Source organism: Dermochelys coriacea, chromosome 2, assembly GCF_009764565.3.
Source record: "Dermochelys coriacea isolate rDerCor1 chromosome 2, rDerCor1.pri.v4, whole genome shotgun sequence".
Taxonomy (NCBI): domain Eukaryota; kingdom Metazoa; phylum Chordata; order Testudines; family Dermochelyidae; genus Dermochelys; species Dermochelys coriacea.
In genome coordinates this window covers 237234205-237251152 of record NC_050069.1, presented here as the reverse complement: position 1 = coordinate 237251152, position 16948 = coordinate 237234205, and the positions used below count along the sequence as shown (strand labels likewise).

General features: G+C 42.1%; 1 protein-coding gene across 3 annotated transcripts in view; it reads right to left on the bottom strand.

Annotated features, from left to right (window-relative positions):
* The window catches only part of MYO3A (myosin IIIA), a 198984-nt gene that overhangs the window by 98313 nt on the left and 83723 nt on the right, over positions 1–16948 (bottom strand). For all 3 annotated transcript variants that reach the window (XM_038389297.2, XM_038389293.2, XM_038389296.2), the window contains exons 7-9: positions 11421–11566; positions 10460–10525; positions 7995–8150 (exon numbers count right to left, since the gene is read on the bottom strand). In XM_038389297.2, the coding sequence (XP_038245225.1) occupies positions 7995–8150; positions 10460–10525; positions 11421–11566 (368 nt within the window). The remainder of the gene's footprint in view (positions 1–7994; positions 8151–10459; positions 10526–11420; positions 11567–16948) is intronic.

Genomic DNA, 16948 nt, shown 5'->3' with positions numbered 1-16948 from the left:
CCCTACTTCTTCACACCTCCGCCCTGCCTCTTGCCCTCTCCACCCCACCCCATCTCTGAGCGCACTGCACCCTCGCTCCTCTTCCCTCCCAACCCCAACACCTCCTGATACCGCAAAACTGATCTGATCCTATTGGGATCCGGGAAGTGGGCAGGTGAAGCCCGTCCACTGCTAAAGGAACCCCCCCAGTCTAAGACGGGGATCCACAGGACCTGGACACCAAATAAATCCGGGGGACAACTAATGAAATAACAGGGACAGTAGTGTGATCAAAGGGTCAAACGAAGGGAACCGGACGGGGACACCGAGCAGAGAACCCCGGACAGCGCCAACTGCTCCTCAAAGGCGTCAAGGGAGTCAGTGGATGCCGCCCAGAGGAACTCTGCCCGGAAAAACTGATCTGATCAGTGGCAGGCAGGCGGAGAGGGCGAGGAGGAGTCTCCTCCGGCCAGCACCTTCCCCTCCACCATCTCCTGCCTGCCTCAAAACTGATCTGATCTGAGGCAGGCAGAAGATGGTGGAGAGGAAGGTGCTGGCGGGGGGAGGCTCCTCCTCACCCTCTCCGCCTGCCTGCCACTCACTTTCCCATTCGCCGCCTCACCCCGCTCGCCAGCCTCACTTCCACGCCTGCAGGGCCCCCCAAAGCATGGGGCCCGGGGCGGTTGCCCTGATTTGCTGTACCCTAGGGACAGCCCTGGGTAGAGAAGTACCATTTTCCCCATGGGGAACTGAGGCTCAGAGAGGCTAAGTGACTTCTGAAGGACACACATAATCTATAGCATAGCAAGGAATTGAATCTGGATCTCTCAAGTGCCAGGCTAGTTTGGCTTGACCCAGGTGGTCATCCTCCCTTCTACACCCAGCAGCTCAGCAAACATGGGATTTGTTCAACCAAGAAGGGGAGTGAATGCCAGAGTTGAGGATTCTCCAGACGCTAGGTTGCCAAAAGTCAAATCTAGGGGTTGTTAGCAATTGTACCATAGCTGATATCAACTGCCATGACAGCTATAATGTACTCTCAGTAGCTACGATTGTTGAATAAATGGGCAGCCACATTCTGTACTAGTTGAAGCTTCTAAATGGTCTTGAAGGGCAGCCTTTTAACAGCTTATCATTAGATTTCAGTGCAATCCTTTTGTGTTCACTGTGAATTTTGATTTTGACATAAAAAAATATGAGCAACAATGATGGGCCCAAGCCTGCTTTCCTTGCACATCCAAAATGCTCAGGGAAGTCATTGTGAAGATCAATAAAGGATCTAGTCAAAGAATAAATGATGACATTGGCTTCACTGCAAGTTTTGGTGTGAAAGGAACCACTGATTGGACACCATGTATATAACTAACTCTGAAGTGAGTCACTATTTCCAAGAATTGCTTGTTGTACTAATTGTTGCACATTTCTGCAGAGATGATAACAGTAAATGTGAAAGCAGTCAAGATTAAGACAGCTGAACAACCAAAGATAAAAGCATTACAAGCATGACTGTCAGACATAAAAGCTGCAGTTTGAAGGCCATCTCAAAGGCAGCACCTTCTGCTTCAAAGTATAGCTACAGCCCTTGAAACACACATTTTCTCTGAAAAACGCATTTTTCTCATTTAGCCTTTCAGAAGTGTTCTTTCAGAATAGCCACTGTGTGCACCTTACAGTGTTGATTTTTAGTATATTAAGTTGGGTAGTAATTTCATTTTTTACTCCTATAATGTGACTGCAGGAATGTAGCTATGTAATTTAAAATGTGAGTTTATTCATTAAAATCATTGTAAAATTCCTTATGATTATATCTTGATCTGCAGCAAATCAAAATAATCCACATCACAACACACGATCTCGCTTCCTTGTATTGTATTGGAGTATGCAGCACCAGCAAAGAATTTTAATAATGTTTACTGTACCTGCCAGGTCCTGTTATGACAAAGACAATGACTTTGAATCTGCTAAAGACCAAGATATTGATCCTGCAAGCTAGTCCACCCATATGGAACCCCAGTGACTTTCAAACTGGACTCTGTGTCGGTGCAGGGTCAGCACCCAAATGTGTATTATTGTCCATTTAAAATAAGGGAAAAAAGTCTAAGATAAGAAAACCGCCCTCTGCTTTTAGTACTGTAGTTTACAAAGTTCATTTACTAATTTGACATTTTTCATCTCTTTTGAGATTTATATGGGCTGCAAGTCAAAAGGATGGCATTGTAAAGGGGTGATTGACAAACATCAAAAGCCTTCTTTAAGATGTTCCCATTTTTGTGACTGCAATGAGGAAACTTACATGAAAATGTGTGTATGTCTATGCAGGTATTCATGTGCACCCCCTTGATACCTTCAAAAATCGTAGAGCCAAATGACAAATAACAGTCATGTGATGAAGACTGTTAGCATACAACTTTGACTGGCTAACCTGCCCTCTGCCTTCTAATCAATCAGTCTCCCTATAACTCACACTAACACTCCAAACCTTTGACTGTCAAGCAGCTTCAAACAAGCTGCCATTTTAAAATATCAAGTTGCTAGAGAAATGTTTCCTCATTCACTCACCAAATGTAGAATTTTATACTCAAATGGCCCCAGCCTGAGATCCAAGATGGGACAAATTCAGTCATAGATCCGTGAGAGCATTTCTAAATATAAAAATGTCATGGCTTTAAGGCAAGTTATCTTGCAGCATCTCAGGGCTAGAAACGTGAGCTTTCCATGATGGGGAGGTATGATGTAAAGGTGTAATTGGCACTTAGTTGGGATAATCTGCAAAACATACTCATGGCTTCACAACTTGCAAGTAATGGGGACAACCCAATTTTATCCTGATAAAACCTGTATTCCGCAATATGCTACAGACCTTTTAGAGTGGCCTTGAGGCTGCTCCACATTATGCCAGGAGACCATGTCACCTTCCTTGAGCAGACCCAGGTGCAAAAAGACTGGATCTCAGGATCTGGTTTTATGAGAAAACTTATAGGAATGTGATGTTACTTAGCATAACCTGGCACTACGTTCCTTTTGAAATCTTTACTACATGTTTAGCAGACAATATATAAAATCAACAGCATGCATCCAACAACATGTTCCCATTACAGAACAATTTCCATTACAGGCCTAGTGAAGTTTGGGTGCGGGATGTAAATCTGGTGGGATGATCCTGAGTGATGAAGGGCTATAACACCTGGCAGGGAGAGGTAGCTGAATACTTTAACTGTTAATTTCCAGACTTAATGTTTTGATTGAAAATGCACAATTTTTGTAAAGAAAGTGTAATATTTGGTGGGGGTGGATGTAAATTAGTTGGATTCCATTGAAAGATAATCTCAACCTCAAACTCCATGGTAACCACATTTTTTTTTTAGTTTGTATGATATGTGTATACACACTATTCATTGAATGAAAATCTATTACCTTGATCTTGTAAACTAATACATGTGGTGGACCTCGCACTCATGTGGAATTCCATTGATACCATTTAGGATCCTCAGGTCAAAAGTCAGTAGACATGGATCTGATTACAGGATGGGGACCTATGTGCTAAGGCACTGAAGATGTTAACTAGGAGGCATAAATTATGGAATTAAAACGAGGCCTGCACAATCTTGTTACAGGGCAATGAGAAGATAATAAACGCTGCCCTACATTAACTTTATTTAACATCTTGGAATTCTAATTTCTTCTAGTGACATACTTGAAATTATTATCTTTTGTTACAGTTCAAATTATCGGAAAGCAATCACTGCTTTTATTGCTTGTACAGCGATAACAGCAGATGTTAAAATGGGGAATTTTCAATAAATTTAATAGAAAAGTAATCTTATGTTATGTGTACTCCTACAGGAAGGCAATCCTCCAGCAAATATTAAATATGAAAGGACAAAATGGTAAACCAGAGCTGAAGTACAGTAAGTGCTGAATTTGACTCATGCTTGTAGACATAAATCTTCTTCATGCACTAGACTTGCACCAGTTTAATTTAAATCAGTTTAAAAATGATTCTGTTAAAGTTGTGTAAACCTCATGGTGATACTAATTTCAGTTTCAACCTGATTTATATTTTTTAAATCACTAACCTGAAATAATGGTGTCTCCACACAAAGTCAAACTAAATCAATTTAAAATCACCCTTTTAGTTAAACAAACTCAAATGTGTGTGTAGACCAAACCATAAAAAGAGCTGAGAAAAATACTGTGTACTGTTTTGTGAAAAATTTAAGATGAAACTGAATTTAATCAATTACAAAAGCATAGGCAGCCTCCTTACCCATCAAAATAATTCCTCATGGGATGGCTCAGACAAGAGCCAATCCGTCAACAAGAGACAAGCTAACCCTGCCAGAGAATGCTCCAATGGAATATCCTGTCATTGTATCATTTGATTACAATTAGGGCTGTTACACAATAGAATACCAATTGAAATTAAATACTTTGTATGTTTTTCTACATTTTCATATATATTGTATTCTGTGTTGTAATTGGAATCAAAGTGTATATTATTTTGTAAATATTTGCTCTGGAAAAATGATAAACAAAAGAAATAGTATTTTCTAATTCACCTCATACACGTACTGAAGTGCAATCTCTATCGTGAAAGTGCAACTTAAAAATGTAGATTTTTTTTGGTTATATAACTGCACTAAAAAAACAAAACAAGTAAAATAAAGTAAAACTTCAGAGCCTACAAATCCACTCACTCCTACTTCTTGTTTAGCCAATCGCTAAGACAAACAAGTTTGTTTACATTTACAGGAAATAATGCTACCCTCTTCTTTTTTACAATGTCACCTAAAAGTGAGAACAGGCATTTGTATGGCACTTTTGTAGCCGGCTTCGCAAGGTGTTTACATGCCAGATATGCTAAACATTCGTATGTCCCTTCATGCTTGAGCCACCATTCCAGAGGACATGCTTCTATGCTGATGATGAAGCACCATTCCAGAGGACATGCTTCTATGCTGAGGACATGCTTCTATGCTCGTTAAAAAATAATGCGTTAATTAAATTTGTGACTGAACTCCTTGAGGGATAATTGTATGTCTCTGCTCTATTTTACCTGCATTCTGCCATATATTTCATGTTATAGCAGTCTCGGATGATGACCCAGCACATGTTGTGCATTTTAAGAACACCTTCACTGCAGATTTGACAAAACCAAAGAAGGTACCAGTGTGAGATTTCTAAAAATAGCTACATCACTGGACTCAAGGTTTAAGAATCTAAAGTGCCTTCCAAAATCTGAGAGGCATGAGCTGTGGAGCATGCTTTCAGAAATGTTAAAAGAGCAACACTCCGATGTGGAAACTACAGAACTTGAACCACCAAAAAAGAAAATCAACCTTCTGCTGGTGGCATCTGACTCAGATAATGAAAATGAACATGCAACGGTTTGCTCTGCTTTGGATGGTTATCGAGCAGAACCTGTCAGCAGCATGGATGCATGTCCCCTGGAATGTTGGTTAAAGGGACACATGAATCTTTACTGCATATGGCATGTAAATATCTTGTGACGCTGGCTACAACAGTGCCATGAGAACGCCTGTTCTCACTTTCAGGTGACATTGTGAACAAGAAGCGTGCAGCATTATTTCCTGCAAATGTAAACAAACTTGTTTGTCTGAACGATTGGCTGAACAAGAAATAGGACTGAGTGGACTTGCAGGCTCTATAATTTGACATTGTTTTATTTTTGAATGCCCTTTTTTTGTACTTAATTCTACATTTGTAAGTTCAGCTTCCATGATAAAGAGATTGCACTACAGTACTTGCATTAGATGAACTGAAAAATACTCTCTCTTTTGTTTTATTAGAGTGCAAATATTTGTAATCAAAAATAAATATAAAGTAAGCACTGTAGACTTTGTATTCTGTGTTGTAATTGAAATCAGTGTATTTGAAAATGTAGAAAACATCCAAAATATTTTTAAAAATGGTATTCTATTATAGTTTAACAGCGCAATTAATTTTTTTAAATCGCTTGACAGCCCAATTACTATACATAAGAGCAAGATAGGGAAGGCAAAGTCATTTTCTTCATGTCCGCAGACTGGAGAAGAAGGGCCTTATAAAGTGCTTCATGTAGTATTTTGCAGCATGTGGATTTCTAGGTTACTTTGAAAATTCATTTGCTACTAATTAAAGAATTACAAAATTGAAAAAGTGTTGTATTTTTCTTATACAATAAGTAAACTTCTGGTGAGTTATACATGATGGATAAAATTTTCAAAAGCATCTAAATGACTAAGTAATGTAATTATCATTGAAAGTCAATGGGACATAGACTCCTAAATCACTTAGGCCAGTGTTTCCCAAACTTGGGACGCCGCTTGTTCAGGGAAAGCCCCTGGCGGGCCGGGCCGGGCCGGTTTGTTTACCTGCCGTGTCCGCAGGTTCAGCTGATCGCAGCTCCCACGGGCCGTGATTCGCTGCTCCAGGCCAATGGGGGCTGCGGAAAGGATGGCCGGCACATCCCTCGGCCCACGCAGCTTCTTGCGGCCCCCCTTGGCTGAGAATAGCGAACTGCAGCCAGTGGGAGCCGCGATCGGCCGAACCTGCTGACCTGGCAGGTAAACAAACCGGCCTGGCCTGCCAGGGGCTTTCCCTGAACAAGCAGTGTCCCAAGTTTGGGAAACATTGACTTAGGCAATTTTACCAGGTATCATTACTTATTTTACACTGGATTTTGTAAATTAATACATTCTTTAAAATTAGCTCTCTCTCAGCTGGGCAGTTTTCATTCAATTTTAATGGTATATACTAACACAGAGTTAATTTATTTCAATTCCAAATCTCTCCTGGTTATCAGAGTAGATGGCAGATCTGTGGCATTCAGATTGTTTCAATTCGGCATATAATTGAAATGTGGACCAACTGCAATTATTTTTCTGTTTTTTTACTGAAAAGCCAGAAAAGAGAGAAACAACTAATCATTCACACACATTTCCAGATAATTTTAGACAGCTTTAGTCTAACAACACTTAAAAGATTGGAAATGCTTTAGAAATATATTTATCATCATCATCTTTGAAAGGTAAATGGCAAAGCAAAACATTTCCCAAGGTCTGAACTGAAAACTGCAATATATATTAAGTTTGTGTAAATATAAATAGGAGGAAATGTGGCAGATTTTAATAAGATTTCTCTGTGCAGCTCAAATGGGGAAAATGTGACACTATGAATTGATAATGTCAAAAAAGTCTTTTAGATTTCCTGTTCCATTAAAAAAAATCTATTATCCCTTACCTTGAAGCACAGGAGAAAAGCAAGAGAAATACATCAATACTAATCATATAGTGCATTTCACATCCAATAGATTACTTTGCTGAAGTTGTTGTTTAAAAAAATTGCAACACTGAGCGAAACCATTTTCAGCATTTTATATAAAAGCAGTAAGATCTTGGTGTTCGATGGTGCAGAATTTATATTACTAAATGCCATTAGAAGAAAAAAAAATACCCTGCTCAGTAAGACAGAAAAGAGTCTTTTTAGCAATAAAATATCTTCCTTTATTTACAAGTTAAAGGCCTGATTCTGCCATCCTTACTCAAGTTAAGTAGTACCTGACTTCATAAGTAACCCTATTAATTACAGTGTAAGTGCTCAGTGTGAAAGAGGGTATGTCTACATTGTAATGGGGGGAAGGGCAGTGTTTGCAGCACACGTAGACATACCCAAGCTAGCTTTACTCTAACTAGCTTGGATACCAGTAGCAGAGCAACTATGGCAGCATGGGCTTTAGTGAGGACTGCACAAGCCTGCTTGGGACCTTGTGTAATTACTCAGGCAGCTAGCCCATGCTAACGCTTCACTGCTATCAGTGAGCTAGCTTGATTAAAGCTACCTCAAATATGACTATCTGTGCTGTAATTGACCCCCCTCTCCCCAACTGCAGTGTAGACATTCCCTGAATGTTGCAGAATTGGACCCTCTGTGTTAACTAATTTTAAATGGTAAAAGTTTCAACGGCCTCCAAATTACTCTCTTACTCCATGGAGAGAAGGAAATAATTCAGGTACCTTGCCTTTTCAGTGACTCCCATTTGTTGATGAACATCAATAAATTCCATAAGCTGCTTCTGTAATGCTTTCTCCTTGCCCTCAATTTGCTTAATGAAGTTATGCTGCAAAAGATCGGATATTGCTGGGCGCTTCTCGTAATCTTTAGTCAAGCACCTGCACTGGCAGAAAAAGGAGGTGATCATTCACAGAGCTGTACATTGTTAAGCAGTAAAGTAATTTTGAATTCATTCATGCTTAAGTCACATACCTACAGGACTGTCTCATTTAAGTATGCACATCTTAATCACACCAGCCATAAACAGACATACAGAAGTTTTGATAGAATTTGGGATTAAAAGATGTTAAATCGCTGTATTTTAAATCAGAAATATCAGGCAGCTTAAAGAAACTGCTAGAAAAACAGAAAACCGTTAGTTCTAATTTCATTGTGGCTTCTCAATAGGACACTCAAATTAACACTAGGTATGTAAACTGAGAATTATATGTTGGTTAAAAAAAAGAAAGCATGTGATTTTTAGGAACATTTGGATCTCAGCTGTGAGCTTGGGCCCACCCCAGTGCTGACTCAAATGTCCAAATACAGGTTAAAGATGTAATGTTTAGGTGCGTATGCTTGAAAATTGGAGAAGTGGGAATGATTTGTGAAGTCTCACAGTCCCATTCTAGATCTACTCCCTGCATATCCTTATGTAGCAAGGCTAGGAGGTAGGGCCAGCTGGAAGAGAAATGGGAATGGGATCAATGGATCTGCTGCTATGCAGAGCCATCAGCCACTGTCCCCTGCAAACGGCCACAGAGCTAGAGGGGCTACTCCCTGCTCAGCAGAGTTATAAGGCTACGCCACCATGGGAGACTGTCATAGGTCAAAGGGCTTAGCCCTTAATGGATTCCTTTTCAGGGTCACTAGAACTTTGAGAAATATTTTACTTTAAAATTGTAGGCAACTGTCCATTTCTGGGACAAATCCAGAAATCTTGAAACCATATTTAAAACTATGATTATAGATAAGGATCACAGGACCTTTCACACCTATATCACTGCTTCAGAATCCTGGCCCCATTGCCTTCAAGTCACCCATTGATTTCAGTGGGGCGAGGATTTCACCCCAGGCCTTTTGTAGATGATAGTTTATTACTGCATCACTCTTTGGTGGCCTATGTGAAATAAGTTTGTGGTCTGAGCCCAGTTACTTCAGGATATACCCCAAATCACTATGTGAATTTGCACCTGTATTGTGGAGAGGGTGGGAGGAGAGGAAGCTTAAAACAATTTACAAATTTTTATTTTGTACACATCAACGACAAAGTCATAAGAAAGGTTTACATTTATGGGGTAGATCCTCAGCTGGTGAAAACTGGTGAAGCTCTGTTGACATCATATGAACTGTGCTAATCTGCTCTTCATAATCCTTCTATTTATTTATTTATTTTTAACAGAAATTTGCTTAATAAAAAGTGTGTTAATATGGCACAGTGATCTGGCTAATTAAGAGGTCACATAACACCCAGGCTATATAACGCCCAGTATAGGCATTCCTTGCTAAATAGTTACATACATTCAGATCCTGCTCCATCAGAGCTGGGCAGAAAATGGTTTTCCCATCCTGTGAAAATTGTTGAGATTTAAAAAATTTCCCACTCTGCATCGTGACAAATCTGAGACCTTTAAAAATGTTTTATGAAAAACTAAGGGGGGTGTGTGCGAGGGGGAAGAGAGCGACAGAGCACACACACAACACCAGAATAGTCAATAGCTGGGTGGTTAGGGCACTCACCTGGGGCGTGAGAGACCCCAGTTAAGTTTCTTCTCTGAAAAAAGTTTGTGGAATCAGCATTTTTCAACCAAAAACTGTCAAAAATTTCCCAAATAGCTCTACTCTCCATCCATCAGATTAAACCATTATACCAAGCCATTTTATAACAACAGGGCCAAATTTCATCTGTTCTCAGTTATACTTGTACAGTTAAACTTGTATAGTTCCACTGAATATGATTTCAGGGGTGTAACTGAGGAACCAACATTAGCTAGTAAGCATTCCACAGGTGATAGGAATAGCATATGGTCTGAAACAACAAACAATATACACTGAAAATCCTATAGAACCGATGTAACAATATACACTGGAAATCCTATAGAACCAAATTCACCCTGATTCATGTTAATGATGTATTTTAGAAACAGTAGTCAGACTGATATTGGAATTGTCACCTGAAGCCTGAGTTTGCAGGAAGTTTAATATAAAACCATATTGCTTATATATTTACAAACAAAAAGAGGAATATATACAAAGCAAGTTTACTATAATAAATAATGTGGGGGAACAAAGGCGAAATATTTTGTAGTGACAGATTTCCAGACAGAATACAAAGATGTAATATTTCAACTGCATTTATGAACACAACTTATGTACACATCTTATTTGGTCGAAAGGGTCTCAATTAATGGTCTCAGCTCTTACTCACTTGTTAATAAAATCATTGAATTCAGCTGACCACAGCTCCGGTTGGCGTAATGTTGGAGGTGGATTTCTGTGAAGGTCAGTATTACTATAAGTTAATATGTACACACTTGACCAAAAACAACATAAGAAGGCAGGCTGAGTAATGAGTTTTAGGAGGGCTATTGAAAAAAATATTGATTTCCACTGGCTAAAGGAGCACTGTGTAGACAATATAATATTTCATTAACCTCCTACTTTACAAACTAACAAAGCATCAAGAAAATCTACCAAATATAACCAAGAATTTCATTTTTCAAGCATATCAATAAAAGCAAATGAACCTAATGACCTATTACTATTTGTATAACGTGACAGGACTGTTCTTTCTTTCAAAGCATGAGGCAATTGATTTTTTCTTTTAAAATCAGGAGTTCTTTAAGGAATTCTATCTTAAATTTCACAAAAAGGGTCATAGCTTCATTGCATTAACCAGCTCATTAACAAAGTATCAAAATTAATGAACACTCTTATTATCTATTTGTGATTCACTAAGGCACCAAATAACAGCAAAAGGATTACATTCAGACCTGGTATAAATGGGTACCATTGCTTTGCCTTCCATTGAATTGCATCTGCTTACTGTAGGTTTGAATTTGTCTCAAAAAGTTTTGAATTAGTCTTTTTCCTTTGAAATAAAGTGGATATTTTCCACTTGACATACCCAGTAATGCAAAAAGAAATCACATAAACAATGAGGCTGTTTTTCAAAACAGTGCTATCTCCACTAGGCAATACTTGTATATGCTTGAGGCAGAGTACAGGGCTGATTGTGGGACAGCGTGCTTCTGCACTGCTCCCTGGGCAGAATTAGTTCTTAAAATTCAGTTGTTAGATATAGAAGTGCCCAAGTTTGGTAGGAGGGAGTACGAGAAAGTGGGGGGATTAGATTAATACCGTGAAAAATAAGGGTATGAAGACATTACCTTGGTATTTTGAAAAGTGCTCTCATAGGATGCAAGTCAGCAAGAGGTGGATCTCCATCTCCTAGCTCTATGGCAGTGATACCCAGTGACCATGCATCACATCTGGCATCATAGGAGCTGTCCAGCTGTTGCTCACATGCAATTACCTGTGAGAGGAATACAGCTTTTAGGTTCATATTGTTCATTTATGAAAATTTTCATAAGTATTTAGAATGAAAAGCACAGCAATTTGAACAGCCAGATGGTGAGAAACTCACTGCAATAAACTAGAAATCTATTGAAAAGTAAGCATTTAAATTACATTTAGCATATTCAAGTCTCCTGCTGGTGCCTGTCATATTGCAGAAAAGCAGTGCGGAAATCAAAGAGAGCAAACTGATGATTACATCCTACCCCTGCTTCTCATTTCTGCTATAGGAGTTGTGGGGAGAGCTCCTAGCTACCTATGTATACACCATACCACAGTGGTGCCTGAATATTACAGGAGTACCAGCACACGATAACATGAAGTCCAATGTGGCTCTGCCTTCTGGCCCCACCATCCCCACGTGGAATGACAGTGACAGGGGCTTCCTCCCCACTAGAGACATAGATGCAGTAGTATGCAGCCCTTTCTGCTGCACTCTTTGCAGGACTGGCTGCAGGATTTCCCTCTGGAGCAGCAGAGATGACAGCCAGGGTCCCCTCTTCCCCTCACAGAGCCAAGGGCAGCGAGATTCCCTCAGAACCTATACTCTGGTTGCTGGAATACCTGCTTGGGTAGGTTGGTGGGTGGACTGGGTCCACTGTATTATTCGCTCTTTGTTGTGCACAGAGTACTCTGCTCAGGTGATGCTGGCAGAGCCACCCAAAGCAATGGATTTTGGAGTTTACATCCCATTGAGAAGACAGTGGCAGGTCAGACCTCTCAGAACTCTTGTTTCAGACTGTCTGTAGACTCAGGCAAATAGTGCATTTCTTCATGTCTGTGAGGGCCAGAAATTTCCTTTTTTTTTTTTTAAATGAAAGCTGAAGTGACACCAGGAGCTGAGCTCCTAAGAATGGGCATACCTCATCTATTTCTTAGCCCTGGTCTACACTAGGCGTTGAGGTCGAATTTAGCAGCATTAAATCGATGTAACCCTGCGCCTGTCCACATGACGAAGCCCTTTTTTTCGACTTAAAGGGCTCTTAAAATCGATTTCCTTAGTCCACCCCTGACAAGGGGATTAGCGCTGAAATCGGTTTTGCTGGGTCAAATTTGGGGTACTGTAGATGCAGTTAGATGGTATTGGCCTCTGGGAGCTATCCCACAGGGCTCCATTGTGACTGCTCTGGGCAGCACTCTCAACTCAGATGCATTGACCAGGTAGACAGGAAAAGGCCCCCGAACTTTTGAATTTCAATTTCCTGTTTGGCCAGTGTGGCAAGCTGCAGGTGACCATGCAGAGCTCATCAGCAGAGGTGACCATGATGGAGTCCCAGAATCGCAAAAGAGCTCCAGCATGGACTGAACAGGAAGTACGGGATCTGATCGCTGTATGGGGAGAGGAATCCGTGCTATCAGAACTAGGTTCCAGTTTTCGAAATGCCAAAACATTTGTGAAAATCTCCCAGGGCATGAAGGACAGAGGCCATAACAGGGACCCAAAGCAGTGCCACGTGAAACTTAAGAAGCTGAGGCAAGCCTACCAGAAAACCAGAGAGGTGAACGGCCGCTCCGGGTCAGAACCCCAAACATGCCGCTTCTATGATGAGCTGCACGCCATTTTAGGGGGGTCAGCCACCACTACCCCAGACGTGTTGTTTGACTCCTTCAATGGCGATGGAGGCAAAACGGAAGCAGGTTTTGGGGACGAGGAAGACGATGAGGAGGAGGCTGTAGATAGCTCACAACAAACAAGCGGAGAAACCGGTTTTCCCGACAGCCAGGAACTGTTTCTCACCCTGGACCTGGAACCAGTACCCCCCGAACCCACCCAAGGCTGCCTCCCGGACCCACCAGGCGGAGAAGGGACCTCTGATGAGTGTACCTTTTAAAATACTATAAAAGGTTTAAAAGCCAGCATGTTTAATGATTAATTTGCCGTGGCTCTCCTGGATATACTCCCAAAGCCTTTGCAAAAGGTTTCTGGGGAGGGCAGCCTTATTCCATCCACCATGGTAGGACACTTTACCACTCCAGGCCAGTCGCAAGTACTCGGGAATCACTGTAGAACAAAGCATTGCAGTGTATGTTTGCTGGCGTTCAAACAACATCCGTTCTTTATCTCTCTGTGTTATCCTCAGGAGAGTGATATCATTCATAGTCACCTGGTTGAAATAGGGTGCTTTTCTTAAGGGGACATTCAGAGGTGCCCGTTCCTGCTGGGCTGTTTGCCTATGGCTGAACAGAAATGTTCCCCGCTGTTAGCCACGCGGTGGGGGGAGGCAAAATGCGACCTTATAACAAAAGCACATGTGCTATGTATGTAATGTTAACAGCAAGGTTTACCATGAAAGAGTGTTATAGATTGTTCTATAAAATATGTCTTTTCAAATACCACTGTCCCTTTTTTTTTCCTCCACCAGCTGCATGTGTTTCAAGGATCACAGGATCTTCTTCTTCCCAGAGGCTAGCGAAGATTAGAAGGCGAAAAAACGCACTCACGATGAAATGTTCTCTGAGCTCATGCTGTCCTCCCACACTGACAGAGCACAGACGAATGTGTGGAGGAAGACAATGTCAGAGTGCAGGAAAGCACAAAATGACCAGGAGGAGAGGTGGCGGGCTGAAGAGAGTAAGTGGTGGGCTGAAGAGAGGGCTGAAGCTGAAAGGTGGCGGCAGCGTGATGAGAGGAGGCAGGATTCAATGCTGAGGATGCTGGAGGATCAAACTAATATGCTCCAGCGTATGGTTGAGCTGCAGGAAAGGCATAAGGAGCACAGACCACCACTACAGCCCCTGTGTAACCAACCGCCCTCCTCCCCAAGTTCCATAGCCTCCTCACCCAGATGCCCAAGAACGCGGTGGGGGGGCCTCCAGCCACCCAGTCACTCCACCTCAGAGGATTGCCCAAGTAACAGAAGCCTGGCATTCAATAAGTTTTAAACTTTTAAAGTGCTTGTCCTTCCCTCCTCCACCACCCCTCCTGGGCTACCTTGGTAATTATCCCCCTATTTGTGTGATGAATTAATAAAGAATGCATGAATGTGAAGCAACAATGACTTTATTGCCTCTGCAAGCGGTGATCGAAGGGAGGTGGGGAGGGTGGTTAGCTTACAGGGAAGTAGAGTGAACCAAGGGGCGGGGGATTTCATCAAGGAGAAACAAACAGAACTTTCACACCGTAGCCTGGCCAGTCATGAAACTGGTTTTCAAAGCTTCTCTGATGCGCACCGCACCCTCCTGTGCTCTGCTAACTGCCCTGGTGTATAGCTGTGCATAACTAGCATCCAGGCGATTTTCCTCAACCTCCCACCCTGCCATAAACATCTCCCCCTTACTCTCACAGATATTGTGGAGAGCACAGCAAGCAGTAATAACAGTGGGAATATTGGTTTCGCTGAGGTCTAACTGAGTCAGTAAACTGCGCCAGCGCGCTTTTAAACGTCCAAATGCACATTCTACCACCATTCTGCACTTGCTCAGCCTGTAGTTGAACAGCTCCTGACTACTCTCCAGGCTGCCTATGTATGGCTTCATGAGCCATGGCATTAAGGGGTAGGCTGGGTCCCCAAGGATAACTATAGGCATTTCAACATCCCCAACGGTTATTTTCTGGTCTGGGAAGAAAGTCCCTTCCTGCAGCTTTTGAAACAGACCAGAGTTCCTGAAGATACTAGCATCATGTACCTTTCCCAGCTATCCCACGTTGATGTTGGTGAAATGTCCCTTGTGATCCACCAGTGCTTGCAGCACTATCGAAAAGTACCCCTTGCGGTTTATGTACTCGCTGGCTTGATGCTCCAGTGCCAAGATAGGGATATGGGTTCCGTCTATGGCCCCATCACAGTTAGGGAATCCCATTGCAGCAAAGCCATCTACTATGACCTGCACATTTCCCAGGGTCACTACCCTTGATATCAGCAGATCTTTGATTGCATTGGCTGCTTGCATCACAGCAGCCCCCACAGTAGATTTGCCCACACCAAATTGATTCCCAACTGACCGGTAGCTGTCTGGTGTTGCAAGCTTCCACAGGGCTATTGCCACTCGCTTCTCAACTGTGAGGGCTGCTCTCATCTTGGTATTCTTGCGCCTCAGGGCAGGGGAAAGCAAGTCACAAAGTTCCATGAAAGTGCCCTTATGCATGCGAAAGTTTCGCAGCCACTGGGAATCATCCCAGACCTGCAACACTATGCGGTCCCAACAGTCTCTGCTTGTTTCCCAAGCCCAGAATTGGCGTTCCACCGCATGAACCTGCCCCATTAGCACCATGATGAACACATTAGCAGGGCCCGTGCTTTGAGAGAAGTCTGTGTTCATGTCCTCATCACTCTCGTCACCACGCTGATGTCGCCTATTCGCCCGGTTTCGCTTTGCCAGGTTCTGGTGCTGCATATACTGCTGGATAATGCGTGTGCTGTTTAATGTGCTCCTAATTGCCAAAGTGATCTGAGCGGGCTCCATGCTTGCCGTGGTATGGCATCTGCACAGGTAACTCAAGAAAAAAAGGTGCAAAACGATTGTTTGCCATTGCTTTTACGGAGGGAGGGAGGGAACGGGGGGGCCTGACAACATGTACCCAGAACCACCCGCGACAATGTTTTAGCCCCATCAGGCACTGGGATTTCTACCCAGAATTCAAATGGGCAGTGGAGACTCTGGGAACTGTGGGATAGCTACCCACTGAGCAAAGCTCCCGAAGTTGACTGTTGCCTCGGTACTGTGGACACAGTCCGCCGACTATATGCACTTAGAGCATTTGTGTGGGGACACACACACTCGACTGTATAAAAACGCTTTCTACAAAACCGACTTCTATAAATTCGACCTAATTTCGTAGTGTAGACATAGCCTTAGTCCAGGCTTTACTTTCCCCAATTTCAGTACTGCAGAAAAAAGACATACTTTCTGTCTCTGATGAGATGGCAGTCTAGTGAGAGAGGGTCTAAAGCAGCTTCCCTCTTTCTTGCATCTATTTATTTGATTTTTTTTAAAAAAAGGGACTTTCATAACACCTATGGATGCATAAACAATACATTTGACAAAACAATATAAAATAAGTTGCCCATATTCAATAAAATTTAAGACTATCCCAGAATTTTGTAACAATACTGCCCCACTACTCCGTTCTTGGGCATACTGGTTTATCAGCGGAAGAACTTCACTGCATAAACACTATAAACATCTTGTTTAATATTAATAAACATGTAGTGCCCCATGCTTCTCTCTGCATCTGCACACAGAGCCTGAACCTGCAGAAGAGCAGAATTCTGCCTTTTACAGCATTCATCTCCTTCTCCCAACCCCATGGAAGCCTCTTCACAGAATCCTGCTCTGTAGAGTCAGAGGAAAACAGAGCAGAAGCCAATTGGGCTCCTTCAGATTATCCTGCCTGAAGCTC